General features: G+C 51.0%; 1 protein-coding gene across 1 annotated transcript in view; it reads right to left on the bottom strand.

Moving 5' to 3' along the window:
- Positions 1-26,087, bottom strand: part of LOC143696053 (uncharacterized) — a 1,205,294-nt gene that overhangs the window by 813,425 nt on the left and 365,782 nt on the right. Inside the window, 1 exon segment of the mRNA XM_077191259.1 lies at positions 5,260-5,802. Within this exon segment, the coding sequence (XP_077047374.1) occupies positions 5,260-5,802 (543 nt within the window).

The following is a 26,087-nucleotide window of genomic DNA, read 5'->3' as shown; positions in this document are numbered from 1 at the left end:
GTGGTGCATGTACACAGAGCACTGTGGAACGAAAGGGGACTATTGTCCTTCTCTGGGTATACACATTAAACATCAGGATGCAGTCCTGCAATTGATAAAAGCAGTACAAAAACCTGAACAAGTGGCAATTATACACTGTAAAGCACAGCAATCAGGAAACTCCAAAATCTGTGAGGGAAATCGAAAGGCAGACTGGGCAGCCCGACAGGTTGCTTGAGAGGTGCAAACAACAATGGCATTGATACCTTTAAAGCTTAATGTATCCCAATTCAATTTGCCTCCAGAACCAAAATATTCAGTAGAAGATGAGAGACTGGCACGTTTGCTAAATGCACAAAAGAATTCAGAGGGATGGTATGTGACTGCACAAGGACAGATAGTGGCACCCCCTTGATAATGAGAGAAGTTCTACAAATTAAACATAACGAATGTCATTGGGGTACAGAGGCATTGGTAAAATTGCTAAAGCAGAGTTTAATTTCGGTACGGATGTTAACAATGGCAAAATCAGTAATGTCAAAGTGTGATATCTGCTTGAAAAACAACCCAGTGGCTGGCGACAGGCACAGCCAGGAAGAATTCGGATAGGAATAGAGCCAGGAGACTATTGGCTGGTAGATTTTGTAGACTTGCCAAGAACTCGAGGATACAAATACCTGTTAGTGGGGGTTGACACATTCTCTGGGTGGCCAGAAGCCCTTCCCTGTCACACCAACCAAGCAAAGGAAACAGTAAAGTGGTTACTACAGGAGATTATTCCCAGGTTCGGGGTACCCCTAGGGTATCATCAGATAGGGGGCCCCATTTCATAGCTACAGTAGTAAGAGAGGTAAGTAGATTGCTGGGGATAACTTGGGACCTCCACACACCGTGGAGACCCCAGTCAAGTGGACAGGTAGAGAGGATGAATCAGACACTAAAGAGGCAAATCAGTAAAATATGCCAAGAAGCCAAATTGCAGTGGCCCCAGGCTTTGCCAATAGCACTGTTGAGGATTCGGATAAAGCCTAGGAGTGGGATGTCAGTCAGCCCTTATGAGATATTGCATGGGAAACCATATGAATCTCCTGAGCCTAACCCTAATGTGCACGTCACAGGAAAGCAGGAAGTGTATAATTATGTTCTGTCTCTCGGGAAAACTTTAGCTCGGCTCCGGAGCATCCTCGTGTGGAATAGACCGCTGACTCTCGAGAACCCAGTTCATAACATACATCCAGGAGACGAGGTGTACATCAAGAACTGGAACGAAGAACCGCTGAAAGAAAAGTGGAGTGGGCCCCACCAGGTACTGCTGACCACCTTTACAGCAGCCAAAGTAGCCGGCGTGGACCCCTGGATTCACTACACCCGAGTGAAGAAAATCCATCCTGGATCACGGACTGTGTAAACTCTGGAACCAACAAGGCTGCAGATAAGATGTGTTTAATTACTTTGAGAATGCTATCAGTAATTGTGCCAATGTTATGGTCATTAATGTCTTTGGGATGTGGAATGCAAAAAGATCAACTAACCACTCTTCATTCTAGAATGAAGAGAGAGGTACAAGCAGAAACACAGGTGATAAAGGTTCCTAATGAAGTTTGGGCTGAGAATGTAATGATTGGATTAGTCAAAGCCTTTGCCAAAATGCAAAACACCTGTAGAATAACTGCCTGTATACCAATACCAAAGGGCAGCAGGAGATCCAGTAAATTGGGGAATCACAACATCAAAACTACCTGAAATACAAAAGAACAAAACAATTGCATGCAAACAGGTACCTGAGTCGAGGCAAGTAGTCAAGGAAACTTGGGAGAAAATAGGAACATGGATGAGACCCATGGGCCAGAAAGACTGTATTCTAAGTGATGGCACACTAGGAACCCCTATGGGAGAATCAGCAGGCATCACACAATGGCAATGCTATTTGCCACACTATAAAAAGATTACAGAAAATGTTACAGAAACCACTCTGGTATGGAAGTGTGAGGCCAAGGATCAGAAAGGTCAGACAGAGCCTTGGGACAGTGCGTGGTCTGTGAGTATCCTTCAAAGATTCCAATGTATGGCAAACACCCCTTGGTGCATTAAGTGGGAAGGCCCCGAGAATGAAACAGATCCAGCAGTAACAAACACTGCCACCAGTAGCAGAACGAGGGCAGACCAAGTAAGTTGGTGGGCATGTAATAAAACTTATGACTGCACTTCTGCTGATGCAGAGATAAAGCAGATGCCACCCCTGGCAATAGCCCTACAAACTGGCTGTGCTTGCAGAGGGATCAAACATAAACAAGGCAGAGTGAATTATAAAGCAGTTGTAGGATGTACCAGGAGTACAGTCCGAGGTCCAGGACAATTTGTATGGGCAGCAAGCGATGGCACCTGGACAACACATCTGCCTGTAGATGGGAAAGTAAAGGAAATTACTTTAGGCCTCCCAACCTCATCTCCAATTTGGAAAAAGTCCCCATTTAACGGAAAACATGAACTTGTGCAGGTAAGAGCAAGACGAGAAGTTCTAGACAATGAAAATCCAGATGACACTTGGCAAGAACCCTCTGGTGGAGTGAAATTTGGGTGGGCCCGAGAGTCTTTGCTTGGTCCTACAGCAAACTATCAGAGTAGGGAGATGCTGTACAAACTTACAGGTCAGGTAGATAGACTGGCAAGAGTCACCTGGGAAGGATTTAAAGAATTAAACGTACAATTACAAGGCACCACAAAAATGACTTTACAAAATCGATTAGCCTTAGATTTGTTACTCCTGAAAGAGCATGGAGTATGTGGATTTTTAAAGGGACGGGTTGGTCATTGCTGCCTTCACATCCCAAATGTAACTGCAGATGTAGAATATGACATCAATCAGTTGAAACAAAGAGAGCATGAAGCACAAGAAGAGCAAAAAGATTTGACTACGACCTGGCTAGGCAAAATCTTTAAAGGTCTAGGGTGGAATGTGAGTTCATGGATTAAATCTATCATTGAGAGTGTGATAATCTTACTAATTGTATTCTTAGCAATTTGGTTAGTTCACAGCATCTTAAAAGGAGAGATACAGAAGAAAACGTCCTGGAACCAGAAGATAATAAAGGCACTGACACGAGATCCACGCCCACCATCTTCTGGTTCTCCAGTGCGTGACAGCATCCACGACAACGTTTACATCAACCATGGACTTGAAGAACGTCAAGAATAAATTGAGAAATAAAGGACTGTATCAAGTGAAAACATTTACACCTATAGTGAAGTGAAAATGCTTTCAAAGGGGGGAGAATGATAGTGGGGCCCTGGAAAAATGTCAAAAATAGACTCTGAAAATGTTAGGCTTTGTGCTTGCCAGATCATGTGAAATTGCACCTGCGTAAGCAGAACATGATAAATGATACAATTGTTAGATGTGATGATTGTTTAGTAATTAAGTATAATTATTGTTTAATCATAAGAAGAATCATGAGGAACTATGTTAGAAGTTTGAGGGGGGCCACGAGGAACCCATGCTTGGCTGAAATCTATGTACACAATAGAACAATATAAGTTCAATCATTAACATGAAAGTTATATAAGGATAGAATATAAAAACATGTTCATCCCGAACCCATGTCAGAGTCAGATTTGGGTTGGTACCCCTGACACCCAGAGCTCTTCAATAAAAGCACCTGCATATAATCATTCTGGTGATTATGTGTTTCTGAACGCTAATATACCCAGTAAAGTGTTAAACCCTTCCCAGCTGCTGTGCATGAGGCTCTATGAATATGCACCAGGCTGATGTAAGGGGAAAGGTATTTCAGGGGATCCCTGAAGGTAACAGGGTGCTCCTGGCTGAGTGCCAAGATGCACCCGGCTGTAATAACCTTTGCTCCATGGTCCTGCACTCCCATTAAACTTTATTAAATTTTTAGATTTTCACAGGAGAGTGAACGCATTTTTCACACTTTTGAATGGTTGAAGTTCTTTAATTTTTCATGGGAGGGAGTTTTGAAGAGCTGCAAGTGGCCAATCTGCCTGCAACAAGCACCATTCCACGGGCTCTTATCACCTTTCCCGACATGTCTGCTGCAGCTCATGGAGGGTAAAGCCCTGGAGGCTCCTTATGGGCGGTTATGGACGATTGCAGGCAGCGCCTCCATGCCCTGGATCAGCGGTGCCCCCTCCTGGGAACCCCCACGTGTTCCAGTTTCTGTGAAGCTGCCTGTGAAAAACACGTTCACTCTCCTGTGAAAATGTAAACAGGTTAATAAAGGACTTTAATAAAAGTTTAATGGGGGACCAGGACCATGGAGCAAAGGTTATTACGGCCGGGTGCATCTTGGCGCTCAGCCAGGAGCACCCTGTTACCTTCGGGGATCCCCTGAAATACCTTTCCCCTTACATCAGCCTGGGGCATATTCACAGACCCTCATGCACAGCAAACTTTTCCCCCAAACGAGTTTACGTTCCAAGAACTCGATGACTAAAGTACTTCAGATGAAAAATATCTAAAGAAACTAACATGCAATCTAACAGATCTTAGTTAAACAATTCATATTACAAATACACTAAACACAAAACCAAACACCAGTACAATTTCTCAGACATTTCAACCAAACAATTAAACTTTAATAACATCCTTAAGTACTCTTGAAAAATTAAAATTATTTTGAAAACATTAATTGTGTGCGGGTGGTTTTATTTTGATAATGATTTTTGGATTGTTTGGGTTAGATGATTTAAAAAATGGGATTTTTATAGGAATTGAATCAGCTGAGAAGGTGGCACTCTGCAAACAGAACTGACTGAAAATGAAAGGGACAGAAATCAGTAACTCTGAAAGTTTTATTTGCTATCAAATACATCCCACACACCCAGGCCCACACAATCCCCATCCCACTGCTCCATATTGAGATCCCACTTCTCCCAATCTCCTTCCAACTCCATCTCAACTTGACAGCTGTGGAATGGATTGAGTTTGGCCTGGGATTGAGTTTTTTGAGGAGGGAACAAGCAATCTGAGGTGGAATTGAGCCCTTTGGGGTTAAAATTCAGTTATTTTCAGTGGAATTTGAGTGGTTTTGAGGTGACTGTTCCATCCCTCCGGACTTTTGGAGGACAGAGAGATGGAGAAGAGAAAAAAATTCAGGTCAAACCAAAGGAGAAGCAGCCAGGAGTGTCCCCAACATGGATCACAGGGAATGTGAGTGACCAGGGCTGTGCCCAAAGTGCCTCCTCCAGTGGGGGATGGAGCTGCAGCAGCGCACGAAGCTCTTCCCGCACTCGGGGCACTCGCAGGGCTTCCCTTACCGGTGCCTCCGTTGGTGTTTGGTCAAGGTAGAGCTGCTGGAGAAGCTCTTCCCACACTGGGGACACTCGTAGGGCCTCTCCCCAGTGTGGATGCGCCGGTGGGTGACGAGGGTGCAGTTGCGCTTGAATCCCTTCCCGCAGTCGGGGCATTGGAATGGCCTCTCCTCTGTGTGAATCCGATAGTGCCGGAGGAGCCTGGAGCTGGTCTGAAACCTCTTCCTGCATTTATCACACTCGTAGGGCCTCTCCCCAGTGTGGATGCGCTGGTGGGTGACGAGGTTGCAGTTGCGCTTGAATCCCTTCCCACAGTCGGGGCATTGGAAGGGCCTCTCCTCTGTGTGAATCCGATAGTGCTGGAAGAGACTCGAGCTGGTCTGAAACCTCTTCCCGCACTTGGAGCACTCATAGGGCCTCTCCCCAGTGTGGGTCCTCTGGTGGCTGATCAGGTTGGAGCTCTGGCTGAAACTTTTCCCACACTCCCCACACTCGTAGGGCCGTTCCCCAGTGTGGGTCCTCTGGTGCCTGATCAGCTCCGAGTTCCACCTGAAGCTCTTCCCACACTCCACGCATGTGTGGGGCTTCTTCCCATCCTGGAGCTGCTCATGGAGCACCAGCTCCGAGCTCTGCCTCCATCTCCGGCCGCCTTCCCGGCCCAGGCTGGCTCTTTCCCCCTCACATCCCCGCCATCTGCGTTTGCAGCCCCTCCTCGTGCGGCATCTCCGGGCCTTTTCCTCCCCGTTGGCTTCCTGTGCCGTGGAGCCGCTCAAAACGGCCTCTGCCACCAGGTTCTGCCGCGGGCATTTGTCCTCCCTGCTCTCCATGCTCAGCTCCTGCTCTGGGCGAGGAAGGACAAGGACAGCATGGGATTTGCCTCCGTGCCACAGGCAAGGGCATCGAGATCCCCCCAGGCCGTCTCTGGGGACGCACTGCCCCCTCTTGGCTCTCCCCATTTCGGGATGCCGGGGCTGTTTGGGCTCCCGGGCTCCCTTCTCCCCTCATTCTCTGCTCTGGGCTGCAGCGGCTCCAAGGAGTCCCCCCTGCCCCTCTCCAGGCTCTTGAGGCTCCCGCCAATGGCGGCGCTCCCCCCTCTCTGGCCTCCCCACTTTGGCCTCCTGGGGCACACAGGGCTCTGCTCCTCCAGGCTGCCTCTGCCGGCAGCCGCCACCGCCACCCCCCGATGTCCCCCCGAGGGGCCTTTTCCGCTCAGCCTTGGACTTCTTCATTCTCCAAACATCCCCCCAAAAACCCAACCAGGGACCCCCCGGGATATCCGGGCCGGGCTCCCCCTCCCCGCTCACCGGAGCCATGGGGGGGGGGGCGATGATCCCACAGGTGGGGGCTGCGAATTCAGGCAGGGCTCGAGACCGCGTGGCTCCCGCAGCTCAGCCTTGATCCGCCCTTGTCCCTCCTCTTCCTCTTCCTCCCGCTCCTCCTCTGTCCTATCTCCACCTCCCTCTCCTCCTCCCCTCTAACCCCGCCTCCTTCCCTGCTCTTTCTCCTCCCGCTCCTCCTCTTCCATCCCCCCTCCTCCTCCTCCCCTGTCTTATCCCCACCTCCTTCTCCTTTTCCATCCCGCCCCTTCCATTCCTTCTCCCCCTCCTCCCCCCTTACCCCGCCTCCTCCTCCCCCTCCATCCCTGCCCTTCCCTCCCTCCTCCTCCTCCCCCAGCAGCAGCCACACCCTCGGTGCCCCGTTCCCGCAGCCCTCGCAGCCCGCGGCAGCAGCGGCCATGGAGCCGGGCCAGGTCGGCATGGGCAGCGCGGGGCTCTCGGCTGCTCCCAGCCGCTGCGGGCGGGGGGAACCCGGCCCGGGCCAAAGGAGAGGCAAACTGGGCAAACTGGGGGCAGATCACAAAGCTAAGGATGCAGCAGAAAATGGAGCTGAAAGAGTTATGTTAATATTAACTCCAAACGAGGAAAAACTGGAAATTCCAAAGTTTAGGGAAGCCAAGAAAAAAGAATTAAACAAGATAGGAAATGAACAAGATAAATCAGGGAAATAGAAACTTCTACATGGAAGACAATTACTTAATAAAATGTGCTTACTAGGAAAAGATTAGAAGACGTGCATCAGAAGCCCCACTGGCGTACTCAAGCTTTGTGTGATCATTTTTTAAGGAATTCTGGGTGCACTGGGATTTTTGGTGTAGCAAAGCAAGTCACTGAAAGATGCTTAATTTGCCAAAGGATAAATAAAAAGGTGATGGGAAAAACAACATTAGGAGGTCATGAGTTAGCTCGTCGACCATTTCAAAATATCCAAGCAGAAGTTGAGATTTGTTAGGTTCTGGATTTATGTGTAAAAAAACCCCATTTAATCTAGAAGAAAGAGAATATGCCATATGTTAGACAGGAGATTTTAGGAGAATAAAAATCTTTGAAGTATCAGAAACACCCGAGGAAAAAACCAAGAAAATAAAAAGGGGAAATGAAAGGGAGGGGAACAAGAGGAAAAGTCAGAAAGAGAGTGGGATCCTCTGCAGCTCTTGCCCCCTCCGTTGGCGGCCGAGGCGCCTGTCCCGGGTCCCGGCTCGCTGCCCGCCTCAGCTCCGCCTGCCCCGGTTTCCATCCCAGGTGCGGGCTCACTGCCCAGGGCAGCTCCACCTGCCCTGGCGCTGGCGGTGAATTTGTGTGCCCTGGCCCCACTGCCCGGCCCGCGGCCGCTCTGCCGGCCATGCTGGGGAAGATGGGGTTGCTCTGTCCTGCCGCGTGGGCCGAGGTCACCGCGCCGACCGCACCGAGGGCGGGTCCCAGCCATCCCATCCCCGGCTGCCCTGCCCGTGCCAGCTGCGCTGGGCAGCGCCGCTGCTGCTGCCGGGGTCTCCCACCTGCCTTTTCTCTGCCGGGAGCTGCCGGATCAGCCGCCAGAAGCCATGTGGGGGCTGCCCACGCTCCGGCTCGGCCTCCACGGGAAGATCCCCCTCTGGCGATTCCGGCAGCAGACCCTGCCCACACTCCCACCGAGCCTCGGCGGGATATCCTCCCCTGACCCCTCCTGCTCTGAGTTACGTCCCCTTGGTAACCACAGCTCCGGCTGTTCAGGGAAAACCCCTCTCTCTACAGGAAGCACCTTATCGAAACACTAGGAGCTCAGTTAAAAGGCAGCCCTCTCCAAATTCTTTCCCAAAACACGGGAGAAAGGCTACAGAAGGTAAAAAAGTGAAAGAGTTAGATGAAGGGATTGCTCTATTGCCGTGAAGAGAGGTTCCCATGGCAGGGATGCGCTGCCCCGCCCCGCGGGAGCCACCGGCGCCCCTGCCGGCCGTGCCCGGAACTGCACCCAAGGGGAAAGCGCCGCGGCCGAAAGGCCGGGACCGGCTCCGGGCTCTGTTTGTTGGCACTGCCGGAGCTGTTGATACACACTACTATTATTATATTATACACACTAGTAAAGAACCGTTATTCCTAATCCCATATCTTTGCCTGAGAGCCCCTTGATTTCACTATCCTAAAAATTAAGAGGGAGGGGGTTTGCATTCTCCATTCCAAGAGGGGCTTTTTCTGCCTTCCCAAGCAGACGCCTGTCTTGTAAAGCAAGACAAGCACCCACAGGCACTGAGGGGGGCTGCAGGAGGGGCAGAAGAAGGCCCTGCAGCACTTGGGCACAAAGGCCCAGCAGGTGAATGCAAGAAGGGAGCAGCAAAAGGCCAAGCTGAAGGCAAAGGCCAGGGCAGAGCTCCTACAGCCCCTGAGGGATCAGCCCCAGGGCCCAAGGGGGCCCCAGCACCCAGGGCACGGCTCGGCCACAAGCACCCGGCAGAGGCATTGCCCTCCTCGGCAGGGCACAGCCCACCCAAACAGCCCCTGGCAAGGAATCAGGGCTCCGGCTGCAGGGCACAAGGACACTGCAAGCAGAGACAGCAGCACCCTCAGGACCAGCAAGTCCAGCCCGTGATGGACATGGATTGGCAGGGCTGTCACAGCTCCCATCACACCAGGGACCCTCCACACTGGAGCCCTTGAGAACATTCAGGTGGGTCTGCATTGAGAGGAGGCATTTCCTGATGGACACAGGGGCCTCTCAATCTGCTCTGAATCTTAGACCTAAAGGGGAAAATAGTAAAGGAATATTTTAATTTTTAAGGGAATGAGTGGGAAAGATGAGCAGGTATGATTTGTTCAACCACTATTAGAAGCTGTGGGGGATAGGTTTGAAATAAATGAATTTCTTTTTCTTCCTCCTGTGATTGTAATTAACTAGGAAGGACTTTGAGAGCTGGATTTTAATACTGTAAAAAGGGATACAGAGGCTAGTTCTGTTGTACCTCTGTGTCAAAAGTCTGACAAGGCCTATGCTGAAGTGAACCCAGAAGTGTGGGCAGCCCCAGGGAAATACAGAAAATTAGATATGGAGCCTCTACAAATTAAAGCAACCAGGACAAGCAATACCCTGTTCCAAGAGAGGGAAGGAAGGGCTCACAGCCTGGTATTGAGTCCCTGTTAAAGGCTACAACACTCCTATCTTGCCAGTCAACAAACTGGATGGATGGACACAAGGAGGAAACACAGAATTTTCAAGTGTTAAAATTAAGATTAACTGAGGCGAGTGGCCTGGGCCTTCCAGACAGGGAAAAAGAATTTGAATTATAGGTGGACGTTAAACAGGGTCTTGCCAAAGGAATTCTCGTGCTAAAATGTTTAACCCAGTGGCCAGAGAGCAGCCTCATTGTCTGCAGAATTGTGCAGCCACAGCTTCCGTGGGAGCAGAGGCTGAAAACTGATGACAACAGGAGGATCTCCTAGAGTTCAAGTCTGGCATCAAGTTAAAGCTTTGACAACCAAAAGAGCCTCTCAATGGATGAGCAGGGCTCGGTGATTACAGTATGAAACTTGTTCAATGGCACAGGAGGATTCAGAACTGAGGACAGGGCAAGGGTTTAACCCAGCCTCCTGTTTGAACAGCCTGGAGAGGGGCTGGCAAGGAACCCAGGACTGCACTCAAGGGACAGAGCTCCCGAGCCAGGCTGGGAGAGATTGATGGGACATTCCCTGGCCTGAGGGAGACAATGTGTTTGTGGATGGCTCTGCAAGGGCAGCAGAAGGGAAAAGAGCTACAAGACAGGCTGTTATTAAGGAAGGGGAATCAGACAAAGCGCAGGTCACCGGCCCATGCTCAGCTCAACCCGCGGAGCTGTGGGTGCTTGTAAGAGCCTGGCACTGAAATGCCCTGAGCAGGAAGGCTTCAAAATCTTCTGCTGACACCATGGCACCTAACAGGGGGGGCAAAAGCAATTCTGACTGCTTCAGCAAGCACTGGATCACTTATTAACCTATTTCTAAAAGAAATAATTCAAAGATAATGGATTGTGGAAGCAATAGATTCAGATGGGGAACTCATTTTACAGGAAAGACCCTTCAGGGGGTTATGGCAGCTTTAGGAATACAATGGGACCTCCATAACCCCTGGCAAGCCCAGAGCTCGGGCTGGGTAGAAAGAATGAATGGGGAAATAAAGAAACACCTTTGGAAGCCGGAGATGGAAACCAAGATGCCATGGGTACAGCTTTTGCCATTGGCCTTGGCAAGAAAAAGAGACAGACCCAAGGCAGATATTCAATTATCTCCCTTGGAATTCATGTCTGGAATTCCTTACCTGGGCAATTCTCCACCTAGTGCAGGGTGGAAATAAGGGATGTAAATGTAAGGCAGGCTGTAGCCAGAATCCTGTCTCCTGTGGAATCTCTCCCCCAGGAAGCTGGGCTGGCACAGAGCCTGCCCTGGGACTTTGCTGTTGCCAACACCCAGCCAGGCCATCGGCTCCTGCCTAAGGAGTGCAAAGCAGCACCACTGGTGGCCAAGGGGCCCACGCCAAGTGTCCCTGAGGCCAGAAACAGCCGCCAGCACAGCTGAGCACGGGGGGACCCCTCAGCCTGGCCTCAGGGGCTCTGAAGCCCCGGAGATTTGCACTTCCCGCCTGCAGCAGGACCATGGGAGCCGCCCCTGAGCCTGCCCTGAAGGCAACGCAGCAGCAGCCAGGGCTCCACAGCGGGCCAAGCCCCTGGGCCTGCCCACAGATCCTCTGCTCAAACCCTCGGGAATCCTGGCCACCCTCCCCTGGCACCTCCAGCCACTGCGGCCAAGCCTCGCTGCCGCTGCTGCAGCTCCAGCGCTGGCTGGGCCTGCACTGCCACAGCTGCTGGGGAGCACCGCGGCACAATTCCACCCTGGGGCTCACTCACACCCACACTCTGGGCTGCCTGCGACTGCACTGCTGCAAAATGTACCCATCCTGGTTCTTTTAAATCTTATTTCTCTGCTCAGAAAGGTTTCTCTACTCAAAGGTTTGCCTTTGGGAAAGAAATTTTAAAGGTTTTATTTAAGGGGTTCCCAGTCTGTTCGGATGTTAAACTCATCTCCACCACTCAATGGAGACGAGTTTAACATCCGAACAGACTGGGAATAGCCCAAAAGACACCCACAGAGATAAGGACCAGCAACAAAACATCAACGCCCCGCAGCAAACAGCAACCAACAGCTACCCCAGACACTGCCCCCGGCACAGCTGGAGACACCTGGTCTGGAAAAGGCTGAGAAGGAAATCCAGGAGTGTGGACCGAATTCACAGCAGAGGGGAAGAAATCCGAGTCTAATAGGAAACCAGACACTAAAAACTTACACGACTTGGAAGCAATGAACATTAAAGCAGTGGATTTAGATTGGTTCAGACTACGTAAAGTTTAGGAAAAATCGAGTAAAACTGACATGTCATGGAATGATGTTTTCTGCACAGCTGGGCTATGTGTGGATGAAATTATTTCTGTTGCCCATCCTGGCCAGAACCAAGCAATGCCTTGACTCTCTCACACTAAAGAGATTCTTGGAGAGTTTTTGTTTTCCCTACAGTTTCAGTGATAAGATTACAACATGAGAAACATTTTTTGTAATAATCCTACTTTATATTGTCAGGTAGGTTTGGGACAGAAGGGTGAGAATCAATTTTTGGTCTGGGTTTTTCCATGTTCGCCTTTATGTTGCATTTTGCAAAATTGAAGAGCTTTAACCGTGATACTTTTAACTCTTAAATAGTTAATACTTTTTTTAAAAAAAGCAGATTCGGGGGGGGGGCCACATGTGACTCACCAGATGGCAGCCCTGGAAGAGAAGCTTTGGTTCTAGTCAGCCAGGAGAGGAGCTTTAGGAATGCAAATGAACCCTGCTGGGCAAAGCCTGGCCAATGTACCTGGGTCTCTTGCCTGGGGCAGGAATTGGGCTGATTCCCCCTGCCCCTCACCCCGAGCTCTGCCTGCTTGCACTGGTGGAATTTGCACAGCTCAAGGCAGAGCCCGGGGTGAGGATATCTGACCCTGCCACAGAAACGGGTGAAGCTGCAAAGGGAAACAGCAAATGGAGAATGTTGGGAAAACTTCACTATAAATAAATGGGGGGGAATCATCCCTCTGCCCACTCCAACGTGTGCTGTCACTGTCTATGTTATATAGGGTGGATTAGAGCACTGAGATGTTCTTGCTACCACAAGTTCCGGGAAATCAGTTGGGAATCCAAGTATTTGATGATTTAATTAGAGACAAATGGTCAATTGATGCAGCCCTGGCTGGAGAGAGCGGCCAAAAATGGGGAGAAGATGAACGGCCAGCAGAACAAATCCTACAACACCATGGACCAGCCCCTGGGAACCCAAACCAATTCATATCAGGAGCCACAGAACCCATTTCTCATTTCAATGGCACCATTAGATTACAAGCTGTCCTCGGAATAACCAACCAGACAGCTCCAGCTCCTGACCTTCCTGCTGAGCAATCCACTGAAATGAGGAACACAACATTTCACCATGGGATGGGATCAGATCATCTGTTAGCAGAGAAAAGAGGAGTTTGTGGAAAATCAAATGACTCAAACTGGTCTTGGCAAATAGATGACAAAGCAAAAGTGGTGAAACAGATAACAAAGGAAACAAAAAAGCAGCTCATATACCAGTCCAAACGTGGAAAGGATGGGAATGGGACATGGTTTTGTGGTTCCCTGGCAGACCATGGGTTAAACGAATGCTGCTTCTGCTCTGATGTGCTACAGCACCTCTCACCTTTTTACCATGCTCCACACCTTGAGAGTGCAGCTCATTCAGCAGCTGAGCGAGGGGCCAGGGGCTTGTAGATAAGGAAGTAAGGGGCGAAACCACCAGCTTCAATAAATGTTATTAATTAACATGGACTGCTGCTCACAGAAAGTCCCGCTAAATTCCTGAACGTCGAGAACAAAAAAGACTTAACAGAGCCGTGAATATCGGCTGTTCTACAAAAGTGGGGGTGCACATTAACGAGGACGTGCAGTTGGCAGATCGGGAGGTCTGAACCTTCCAAGTACCTCAGCCAGTGGGCAAAGGGAGAGGGAGATGAGCCGGGAAAATGAGGATAAAAAGGAGGCTGCGAACTACAACAATGGCAGCGAGCGCACGGCAAATGCGCCACGGCCTCTCCCTCTGCTCAGCAATAAAGTCACTTGTACAGGACTCCTCTGTCTCCTCGGGGCACAGAAACCTCCGGCCACGTGAATTTCCCCGCACAGCCGCGGGCACGGGGCAGCCGCCCCTGTGCCAGCCACAGGAACCGGGCCGAGCCAGCGCTGCTCCGGCAGCGGCTCCTGCCGAGGCAGCGGCCGCAAGGAGACCGCGGGCAGCCGCTCCCGCAGCGCCCTCACGGCAGCGGCACCACGGGCCGGACACGGCACAAGGAACCCGCCTGAGCCCCCTGCCGCCCCCGAGGCCCGCAGCGAGCCCCGAGCCCCCGCACAACCCAGCGCGGCTCCCACCTGCGCTGCGGCCGCCTCCCAGCTCCGCCGCCGCCTCACCGGTGGGTCCCGGTCACTCCCAGTATGGTCCAAATCACTCCCGGTAGGATCCCAGTTGCCCCCGACACGGTCCCAGCGGCTCCCAGTCATGCCCTGTATGGTTCCTTTCACTCTCAGTCCCTCTCAGTAAGAGCCCAGTGTGGCCCCAGTCACTTCCAGTATGAGCCCGGTCACACCTTACCCGATGCCATTTGCCCCCGCTGTGGTCCCAGTTGCTGCCAGTATAAGTCCAGTCACCTCCAGTTTGATCCCAGTTACTCCCAGACACTCCCAGTACTATGCCAGTCACTCCAAGTGTCACCCCATCAGTCCCAGTATGATCCCAGTATGACCCCAGCATGGGGCAGCTGCTCCCAGTATGATCCCAGTTGCTCCCTGCATTATTCCAGTTTCTCTTCTGTCGTAACGGCGGGAGAGATGCGACACACCATATGCGATGAATAGCAAATCTCGAAATTTATTGAAACTCCACACATATTTATATTAGTGTTAATGAAGCTTATACATATTGCAAAAGCCGAGCTCATCATTGGTTAAAGCACACTTAGATCAAACACACCTACTTCTATCTCTTAACAATTATTTTGCTTCTATGTGTACATTCTTCTAATTTCTCTACCTTGGGATAACTACATTTTCTGGCAAGCAATTTTCTCCCCCGTCTTCCCGTTTTAGAGAAGGTCACTGTGACCTTCGTCAGTAATTGGGCACCGGTTGCTCAGTTCCCAGCTTGTTTCTCTTACCCTTATCCATCGGTATCACATCGGAATGTCCTTTCTCAGCTAACCAATACTCCAAAAAGCTCTCTACACTCTTCTTCACCCCTACTACAGATCTGATCACTCCCAGTATGATTCCAGTCAGTCCCAGGATGATCCAAACCATTCCCAGTCCCTCCCAGTCCAATCTCAATTGTCCCCTGCATGTTCCCAGTAGCCCTCAGTGTGGTCCCAGTATATCCCAGTATGATCTCTGCTGCCTCAGTTCTGCTCCCAGTGGGTTCTTTTCCCAGTCTGTCCCAGTCCATTCCAGTCTGTCCCAGTCTCTCTCCAGCAGCTGCTGCCCACCCCCCCGTCCCAACCCCATTCCCGGGCACTGGGACCCCCCCCTGCACCCCCTTATCCTGCACCAACACCCCCCTGCACCCCCTTTCCCGGGTATCCTCCTCTCCCAGCCCCTGGATCCCCCATTTCCGTGAGCCCAGGGAGCCCCGGGCCCCCATTCCCGGCCAGCCCGGGGCACCTCAGCCCCAGCCTCCCTTTGCTGGGAAACCCGGCCTGGGCACGGGGCTCTGCGGCCGCTCTGGGATTTATGATCCCCCAAAGGAAAGGGAGAGAACAGCAGAGAGAGAGAGCGAGAGAGAGAAGGAGATTGGGAATCAGGGATCGGGTCCCAGCGGCCAGCCCTGCTCCGCCGGGGGTGGGACCCGCACCCGCAGCAAAAATTGGCTCCGCTGCTCCCGCTGCTTGCCCGGCTTTGGGCCGAGCCCAGCGGGGTCCGGGCAGAGTTTGAGCGCAGGGCCGGGAGTTCAGCAGAGCCCGGCCCGGGGGTCCCGCAGGGCGCGGCCCTGGAGGGTCCCAGACGGATCCCCGAGGGATCCAGAGGGGTGCCAGGAGGGGATCCAGGTGAATTCCCTGGAATTCGCCCTTTCCCCCTCCCCCCGCGCTCCCTCGGGCACTTTCGCTTTCGCGTCTCTGCAGCCGCGATCGGGGACGGCTGCGATGGCCCCAGCGCTGGGGCTGGGGGTGCTCCGGGGGCTCCTGGGGCTCCTGGGGGACCCGGGGGCCGAGACCAAAGGTGAGTGGGACCCCCCGAAACCGGGACCCCCCTGAACCGCAATTCCCGGGCACCGGGACCCCCTTGATCTTCCATTCCCGGGCAAGGGAACCCTCCTGAACCCCCATTTTGGGTCATGCCACCCCCCCTCACTCCACTTCCCCAGCACCGGGACCCCCCTGTACCCCCTCATCTGGCACCGAGATCCCCTGAACCCCCATTTCTGTTCACCGGGACCCCCCTGAACCACAATTCCTGGGCACCGGGAACTCCCTAAACCTCCATTCCCGGGTACCGGGACTCCCCTGAACCCCCATTTTCGGTCCTGTGACCCCCTCAGCACCCTTTTTCAGCACCGGGACCCCCCTGAACCCCCATTCCTGAGCACGCGGACCCCCTTGAGCGCCCATTTCTGGGCACAGGGACCCCCCTGTACCCCCTTGCCCAGCATTAGCACCGCCCCGTACCCCCTCATGTGGCCCCAGGACCCCCCTGAATCCCCATTTCTGGTCACCGACGCCCCCGGAACCGCAATTCCCGGCCACCGGGACCCCCTTGAATCCCAAATTCCTGGAAGGAAACTCCCCCCGAACCCGCATTCCCCGGCACGGGAACCCCCTGAACCCCAATTTTTGGGCACTGGGACCCCCCTGCCCCCCCTAATCCGGGCCTAGGATCCCCCCGCACCCCCGTCAGTGCTCTGGGACGCCCTGCACGCCCATTCCCGGCCACCTCGTCCTTCCCAGACCCCAGACCCGCCCTTTTCCTCGGCTTTTAGACCCCCAGATCTCCCAAATTTCGGCGTCCCCCCAGTTCTTCATTCCCGGCGCTTCCTGGAAGGGGTTCCAGGGGATCCCGGAGGGTCCCCTGGGGTTCCAGGGGGTCAAGAGACCCCCCTTGAACGTTCATTTTGGGGCACTGGGACCCCCCCTGTACCCCCTTCCTCAGCCCCGATAACCCCTGCACCCCCTTATCTGCAGCCTGGAACCCCCTGAGCCCCCATTCCCGGGCAGGGAAACCGCCCTGAACCCCAATTTCTGGGCACCGGGATCCACTACATCCCCTTATCCGGCACTGGGACCCCCTGAACCTCAATTTTCAGGCACCAGGACCCCTTGAACCCCGGAACTCGGGAACAGAACCCCCTGGAACCCCATTCCTGGGCACCGGGACCCCAGTGCATCCCGTTATCTGGCCCTGGGACCCCCTGCACCCCCTTTCCCAGCACCAGATCCCAGCCAGGCCATTATCTGGCACCGGCACCCCTGAACCCCCATTCCTGGGCACCGGGACCCCACTGCATCCCCTTATACAGCACCAGGACCCCCTGAACCCCCATTCCACTGCACCAGGACCGCCGTGCACCCCCATATCTGAGACTGGAACCCTCCCAAACCCTCCGTTCTCAGGCACAGGGACCCCCCCTGCACCCCCTTATCCAGCACGGGGACCCTCCTGCACCCCCTCATGCAGCACCAATGCCCCCCCGCACCCCCTTTCCCGGCCCTCCCCCTCTCAGACACCCCAGCCCCCGCTTTTCCTTGACCCCAGCACCCCCTGGACCCCCACTCCTGCCTTCCACAGCCCCCACCCACCACCTTCCTCAACACCGGGGCCCGTGCACCCCCTTTCCTGGGCACAGGGACCCCCTGGACACCCCATTGTTATAAAATTGACTCAAAACGAGTAATTTCCAATCAAAGAATTTATTAATTATTGAAGCAGTTATACTACGTAAGCAAAGGCTCAGCGCTGGGCGACAGGGGAGTCTCCGCTCCACCTACTGCCGCCCCAACTAGTTTCTGATTCAGTCCTTTTATCCTCTCCATCCTTCAGGAGTCCATGTTATCTCAGAGTTCTCTGCGCCTGCGCTGGTTGTTGCTAGGGGGTCATCCTTCTGTCTCCTGGTGGTCGGTGATAAAAGGCTGCGGAGTCTTCCTCAGCCGCGTCTTCTTCACCCTATGTCCTTATTTGGTGACTTCTCTGTGGAAAATTACCAAAATCTTATGATTAACGCAATATGTGCCCTATCAAGCTTAAGCAAGCAAATGTCCTGCCTTGCAAACTGTGCCCTATCAAGCTTAAGCAAGCAAATGTCCTGCCTTGCAGACTGTTTATCTGCCCCTGCCCCTTCCCCAGCTTTTCCCTGGTCGTTATCTCTGTGAGTTATCTGCTTGTACCATTTTTCAGCGGGAAAGGTTTCCCTGCTGGGTGTTAATCTGCCCCTGCCCTTTCCCCAGCCTTTCCCTGGTCGTTATTTCTGTGAGTTATCTGTTTGTACCATTTGCTGGGTGGGACTATGTGTGGGCTCCTGCAACCCCTTCCCTGGTATCCTTGTGGCTCATATCTCATGAAGTAGTACAGAAATAGTCAGCAGACAACTCTTGTAACACACTGGTCTCTTTTTCGTGACGAACAAAATGTAGTCCCTCATCTCAATCCCCCCTTTGTTTTGATACTCAATTTTGTTCGTCAAAACACTCTAATTCCCTTTTGCTGAGCTCCAGAGATTCTTCTGGATCATCCATCTTCAAGGTTCCGTATTTTGCTCGTGTGAGCATAAGGTGAGCAGCTTCTAATCTGCCTTTTACAATGCTAATCAATTTATTAAAAATACAAGGGCCAAACGTGAGTCCCAATAGTAAGAGAAGTAGTGGACCCGCTATCGTTGATAATAAAGTTGTAAGCCAAGGAGAATAGTTAAACCAAGATTCATACCAGCTTTGGTGTTTTTCCCTTTCTCTTTGTCTTCTTTCTAGCCCCTCCCTTAGTTTTGCCATTGAGTCCCGTATAATTCTGCTCTTGTTTACATATGTGCAGCATTCTTCTCTTAAAGCAGCACATAGTCCTCCTTGTTGCAGGAATAATAGATTTAACCCCCTTCGATTTTGTAAGGCTACCTCTGCTAGGGAATCTAATGATTCTGTGAGGTCTTTGATGGAGGTTTCGATCCTCCTGAGGTCTTCATCTACAGAGGCTCTTAGTTCTTGGAATCCTTGCTGTTGCTGTATGAGTGAGGCTATTCCTCTTCCTGTCCCGGCTGCACCTATTCCTAGTAACATTGCTACAGTGAAGGTTGTGAATATTTCCCGTTTCACTATGTGGGGTCCTATATTTTGATATTGTTCATAAACATACTCTACGGGGTGGTAAAGGACTCTGGGTACTATCAATACTTGAATACAAAAGTCACTGGATTCATTAAATCGGTCTATATTTATACATGGGGTGACTCCGAGAGTGTTACAGACCCATTTAGTATTTGCTGCTGGCAGTATCCAGCTGGCAGGTTTCTTAGGGTCACTCAAATTCCCCATAACCTGACATAGATGTCGTTTTTCCACTGGTACTCGTCCTATACATCTTCCTCTCCCTGTTACCCTTGCCAAGGTTATCCCTCTCGATTCTTCTCCTTCTTTTTTCCATAGGCACCTAGCTGGGTTGGTCCCATTTACTCGTCTGCTTTTTGCTGTTACCCCTAGGGCTTCATAGAACGGGGGGTTTACGGTGTAACACAGCCAACATTCCTCAGTTAGATTTGGATGGGTCTCATTCAGGACTAGGAAAGTGGCCTGTAATATTTTCCACAAGTCCCCTTCTCCCGGGTTTTCAGGTCCTCGGGTCGAATCAGTAAAGTTTTGCTTATACATTTCTGGAAAACTAGTGGTTGGGGCTGTTTCTGATTCATTTCCATTATTTTCTCCTAGCATTAGTTCTCCAGCTATCGCCTGGTTTGGTCCAATTGGTTCGGGGTCGTGTGGCACAGTTGTCTTTTGGATTATAAAGTGCCCCCCTCTGTCTGTCCCTGGTTCCCATAATCGGGCTCCCCACATTTTCCCTAATAACCAGACTTGGTCATGTGGTTTTGTCACATTAATGTAAATCATATTGCATGTTCCATCTAACCCTCCTTCTTTCTGGGTATATGTGGAAGTGGGCTGTGTACACCCGTATGGACCCCATCCAGTTCTGATAAACCGGTCCTCGTTCCCCCCAAAGGAGCTTACTGATACACAGTCCCAATAAGCACAGTAAAAGTGTCCTGGATAGTTACAATACCCTTTTCCCGGGTTTGAGCTTGGACAAAAATAACATCCAAACTGATTTAAACATGGATTTACAGGTATTAAATCACACAAAGTACATAAAAAGCTGGGTGCGCCAGACGTGATTTTGGTCTGGATAACATACTGGTCTTCCCATCTAATCAGTGACCATTTGAAGGGTTGATGTGAATACCCTTCTGCCCCTGAACTTGTTACGATGCACCAGAAAAGAATTAAGGCTTGTAATTTGGGGCTGTCATTGTCGGAGCTCAGGTTGAATTTTACCTTTGGTTTCCCCAGTGGTGGGTTACCAATCCTGGGGCAGGACAGCCAACATTTCCTGGACATCCCATATGGGGGTCGGGGCTTCCGACGGACTCCACTGGTTATTACCTCTCTGCCTCGCCCGACGACTCGGTTGCTGCGAGCCTCGGGGTTTGCCATCTTCTCGGCAGCAGGGGTATTCTTCAGGAGCCGGATAAACCTCCCGTTTCCACTTTTTAGCACTGGCGGCCCAGTTATTAGCTTTTATTAATGAGAGGTCACGCCGCAAATTGGGGGCTTTCTTCCGACACACCACTTCCAGGATGTCCAGGAGAAAGGGGATCGGTTCGTTAGGGTGGTAGCAGAACCGATCAGGATTTACCCCTTTGGAAAAGGTTTCCCACCACTCGTCAGATCCAAGCTTTACCTCCCCCGTAGCAACTCTGCTACTAAGAATGATAGAAGTTAGTCTCCTCTCTTTCTCATAGCACGGCGTACAAATTCCCCTAGGTGTTCTACCACTCCGACAATGAGAGCACCAAGGTTTGTGACACAATTTACAGGAAAAGCATACAAGGGGGTGACAGTCACAATCTAACCAGTTACACTTTAACCTTATATCTTTGTTCTGTGCTTTTTCCCCCTTCCATGGGTGCCCTTTATGTTCTAATCACGGGGACTTAAAGTAGGGCTTTCTCAACTCGTCCTCTAAGAGTTTGCAATATCCAAGAGCCTCCTGATTCCCTATTAGCTGGGTTTGGAGATAATGGTTATCTCCAACCCAGATTATTATCCAAATCATTTATCAGTTCGTTTCAGCTTTAATTTGGTTTCTCCCGGGAGACTGCAAACCTCCCAGCTGTGAGGGGGTTTTACCGGTCCTTTTATGCGACTAGCATGAGTCCATCCTTTTTCAGCGGTTCGTATGGCTGCTTTTGTGGTGAGGAGTACTTGGAACGGTCCTTCCCACCTTGGAGTCAAGGGGTTTTCTTTCCAGCTTTTCACGAGCACCCAATCTCCTGGCTGTACCTGGTGTAAGATAAAATCTAAAGGAGGCCGTTGTGCTAACATACCTTTTTCCCATAATGCCTTTCTGTACTTTGTCAATTTCACCAAATATTTTTGCGTACATGTGTCATTAATGACAGGATGTTCGTTAGGATTTTCTAGGTTATACGGCATCCCATACATCATTTCAAAGGGTGATACCCCTAAATCAGCTCTAGGTCTTGTTCTTATATTTAGCAACGCTAGAGGAGTACATTTAACCCAGGTCAAATTGGTTTCTGCTACCAGTTTGGTCAATTGCTTTTTTATTTCCCCATTCATTCGTTCAACTCGTCCAGAGCTCTGGGGATGCCAGGGGGCATGTTGTTCCCACCGTATGCCCAGAGCTGTTGCTAAGTTTTGGGTAACTTGGGAAATAAAATGCGGCCCTCTATCTGAGTCAATGACTTCTGGGACCCCGTATCTCGGGATTATCTCTTCCATCAATATTTTCGTAACTACTTTGGCTGTTTCTCTTACGGTTGGGAAGGCTTCCACAAAATGTGTTAGGTGGTCCACCAAGACCAAGAAATATTTGGTTCTCCCTACTTTGGGGAGCTCGGTGAAATCTATCTGAATGTGGGAGAAAGGCCTTTTCGCTAGCGGTCGGCCTCCCTCCGGTAATTTTCTCAAATTTTTTTTTTTCTATTTACTTGTAAGCAAATTAGGCATCCTCTGGTTACTTGTTTGGCAATGTCCCAGATTCCCACACTCACATACTTTGCAGCAAAATAATCTACCAGTCCCTGTGATCCCCAATGTGTTTTTTTTTTTTTGATGTATCTTAGTCAGTAATCTATGTGCCGCATTTTGGTGGTCCCAATGGGGGTTCTGTAGGGGCCATTTAGTGTCCGCAGCCGGGCCTTGGACATGCTGCGTGTCCCAAATACGCATTCCTTCCCTTCTTATCATATTCCGTTCTTCAGTAGAGAACAGAATGCCCAAAATGGACTGCATTTCTTCCCAGGTATAGATGTTTGGTCCTAAGAACTGGTCGACCCTCTCGGCTACCCCAAAAGGGTCCTCTAATAAATGTCCCATGTCCTTCTTAAAGTCTCGTACATCTGCCGAACTCAAGGGGACAGTAATAAATCCTATACCCGCCTGTGGTCCACCCATGGGCATCTCCCGTAGAGGGAATAGCCCCGTCTCAACCCTACTGCGGCTCCTTGTAATCGGGCCTTGGTAACCGGTTTGGTTAACCTCCCCTTGGTTACCCTCTTCATCATTGTTCGGTGCAGGTGGTTGTGGAGGTGGTGGGGCATTGGGTGCTGGCGGTGGGACATATGGGGGCGGTGCTATAATTAAGTCGCCCAAATGATTGTCCCTCTTCCCCTTTTTGTCCGGATCCCCTTTCCCTTCTCTTAATTGGAAAACATACACTTCGGGTCTTGCTACCCATATTTTGGCATAATCACTCTCCTCTTACGAGAAGGGCTCTTTAGAATTTACCCATAGGTTCAAGTCCTGTCGAACCCAGTCTTCAGATGATCCAAACATGGGCCAAAAAACTTTTTTTTTTTTTTTTTTTTTTTTGGAAATCTCTTTCCCACCCCATACTTCCATACAATAATGTATCATTCTGGCCCTATCCTTAGTCTCGGTCCCCGGGTAATGCTTCCAATTACTAAGCATAAATCCTAGGGGACTGTCCCTTGGAATGGGGGGGAGTTTGACTTGGGTTGGGGTCTTGCTTTTCCCCTGCCCCATTCGTCCGGAGTGCCTTCTTTCACTCTCAAATTCCTTTCACTTCCCCTTTTTTGTGGCCCGAGCCCTCGCGGGTCTACGGGAACCGCACTACTCAAGGGTCCGCACTCACTTGGAGAGTCCGGCTGCCGACCCTCCTCTCATTCACACTTGTCCACCGCCACACTCCGGGATCCCAACCCCGCCCGAACGGATTCCCTTTTATACTTACGCGTCCTGCGTCTTCCTCCGGACTCCGTGCACAGATTATTAAGGGGGTCACCGGTATAATTTGTCCCGTTTGCTTACTAGTATATATTTTAGGGTCGTCGGTGAGAGTGGCGGAGGTTCTCCCAGAGGGGCCACCCGGAAAGCACTGGATGAGGCGCCCCCCACTCTGGGTAGATCTTACCCGATCCAAACTCTCATCCGAGTCATGGCACCAAATTGTTATAAAATTGACTCAAAACAAGTAATTTCCAATCAAAGAATTTATTAATTATTGAAGCAGTTATACTACGTAAGCAAAGGCTCAGCGCTGGGCGACAGGGGAGTCTCCGCTCCACTACTGCCGCCCCAACTAGTTTCTGATTCAGTCCTTTTATCCTCTCCATCCTTCAGGAGTCCATGTTATCTCAGAGTTCTCTGCGCCTGCGCTGGTTGTTGCTAGGGGGTCATCCTTCTGTCTCCTGGTGGTCGGTGATAAAGGCTGCGGAGTCTTCCTCAGCCGCGTCTTCTTCACCCTATGTCCTTATTTGGTGACTTCTCCGTGGAAAATTACCAAAATCTTATGATTAATGCAATATGTGCCCTATCAAGCTTAAGCAAGCAAATATCCTGCCTTGCAGACTGTGCCCTATCAAGCTTAAGCAAGCAAATATCCTGCCTTGCAGACTGTTTATCTGCCCCTGCCCCTTCCCCAGCTTTTCCCTGGTCGTTATCTCTGTGAGTTATCTGCTTGTACCATTTTTCAGCGGGAAAGGTTTCCCTGCTGGGTGTTAATCTGCCCCTGCCCTTTCCCCAGCCTTTCCCTGGTCGTTATTTCTGTGAGTTATCTGTTTGTACCATTTGCTGGGTGGGACTATGTGTGGGCTCCTGCAACCCCTTCCCTGGTATCCTTGTAGCTCATATCTCATGAAGTAGTACAGAAATAGTCTGCAGACAACTCTTGTAACACACTGGTCTCTTTTTCATGATGAACAAAATGTAGTCCCTCATCTCAATTCCCCCCCATTTATTTATAGTAAAGTTTTCCCAACATTCTCCATTTGCTGTTTCCCTTTGCAGCTTCACCCTGCTTTTTTTAAAAAAAGTATTAACTATTTAAGAGTTAAAAGTATCACGGTTAAAGCTCTTCAATTTTGCAAAATGCAACATAAAGGCGAACATGGAAAAACCCAGACCAAAAATTGATTCTCACCCTTCTGTCCCAAACCTACCTGACAATATAAAGTAGGACTATTATAAAAAATGTTTCTCATGTTGTAATCTTATCACTGAAACTGTAGGGAAAACAAAAACTCTCCAAGAATCTCTTTCGTGTGAGAGAGTCAAGGCATTACTTGGTTCTGGCCAGGATGTGCAACAGAAATACTTTCATCCACACATAGCCCGGCTGTGCAGAAAAAATCATTCCATGACATGTCAGTTTTACTCGATTTTTCCTAAACTTTACCTAGTCTGAACCAATCTAAATCCACTGCTTTAATGTTCATTGCTTCCAAGTCGTGTAAGTTTTTAGTGTCTGGTTTCCTATTAGACTCGGATTTCTTCCCCTCTGCTGTGAATTCGGTCCACACTCCTGGATTTCCTTCTCAGCCTTTTCCAGACCAGGTGTCTCCAGCTGTGCCGGGGGCAGTGTCTGGGGTAGCTGTTGGTTGCTGTTTGCTGCGGGGCGTTGATGTTTTGTTGCTGGTCCTTATCTCTGTGGGTGTCTTTTGGGCTATTCCCAGTCTGTTCGGATGTTAAACTCGTCTCCATTGAGTGGTGGAGATGAGTTTAACATCCGAACAGACTGGGAACCCCTTAAATAAAACCTTTAAAATTTCTTTCCCAAAGGCAAACCTTTGAGTAGAGAAACCTTTCTGAGCAGAGAAATAAGATTTAAAAGAACCAGGATGGGTACATTTTGCAGCAGTGCAGTCGCAGGCAGCCCAGAGTGTGGGTGTGAGTGAGCCCCAGGGTGGAATTGTGCCGCGGTGCTCCCCAGCAGCTGTGGCAGTGCAGGCCCAGCCAGCGCTGGAGCTGCAGCAGCGGCAGCGAGGCTTGGCCGCAGTGGCTGGAGGTGCCAGGGGAGGGTGGCCAGGATTCCCGAGGGTTTGAGCAGAGGATCTGTGGGCAGGCCCAGGGGCTTGGCCCGCTGTGGAGCCCTGGCTGCTGCTGCGTTGCCTTCAGGGCAGGCTCAGGGGCGGCTCCCATGGTCCTGCTGCAGGCGGGAAGTGCAAATCTCCGGGGCTTCAGAGCCCCTGAGGCCAGGCTGAGGGGTCCCCCCGTGCTCAGCTGTGCTGGCGGCTGTTTCTGGCCTCAGGGACACTTGGCGTGGGCCCCTTGGCCACCAGTGGTGCTGCTTTGCACTCCTTAGGCAGGAGCCGATGGCCTGGCTGGGTGTTGGCAACAGCAAAGTCCCAGGGCAGGCTCTGTGCCAGCCCAGCTTCCTGGGGGAGAGATTCCACAGGAGACAGGATTCTGGCTACAGCCTGCCTTACATTTACATCCCTTATTTCCACCCTGCACTAGGTGGAGAATTGCCCAGGTAAGGAATTCCAGACATGAATTCCAAGGGAGATAATTGAATATCTGCCTTGGGTCTGTCTCTTTTTCTTGCCAAGGCCAATGGCAAAAGCTGTACCCATGGCATCTTGGTTTCCATCTCCGGCTTCCAAAGGTGTTTCTTTATTTCCCCATTCATTCTTTCTACCCAGCCCGAGCTCTGGGCTTGCCAGGGGTTATGGAGGTCCCATTGTATTCCTAAAGCTGCCATAACCCCCTGAAGGGTCTTTCCTGTAAAATGAGTTCCCCATCTGAATCTATTGCTTCCACAATCCATTATCTTTGAATTATTTCTTTTAGAAATAGGTTAATAAGTGATCCAGTGCTTGCTGAAGCAGTCAGAATTGCTTTTGCCCCCCTGTTAGGTGCCATGGTGTCAGCAGAAGATATTGAAGCCTTCCTGCTCAGGGCATTTCAGTGCCAGGCTCTTACAAGC

This window comes from Agelaius phoeniceus, chromosome 28 (genome assembly GCF_051311805.1).
Source record: "Agelaius phoeniceus isolate bAgePho1 chromosome 28, bAgePho1.hap1, whole genome shotgun sequence".
Lineage (NCBI taxonomy): Eukaryota > Metazoa > Chordata > Aves > Passeriformes > Icteridae > Agelaius > Agelaius phoeniceus.
Note: the sequence above shows the minus strand (reverse complement) of the source record. Positions and strands in the feature narration are given on the sequence as shown.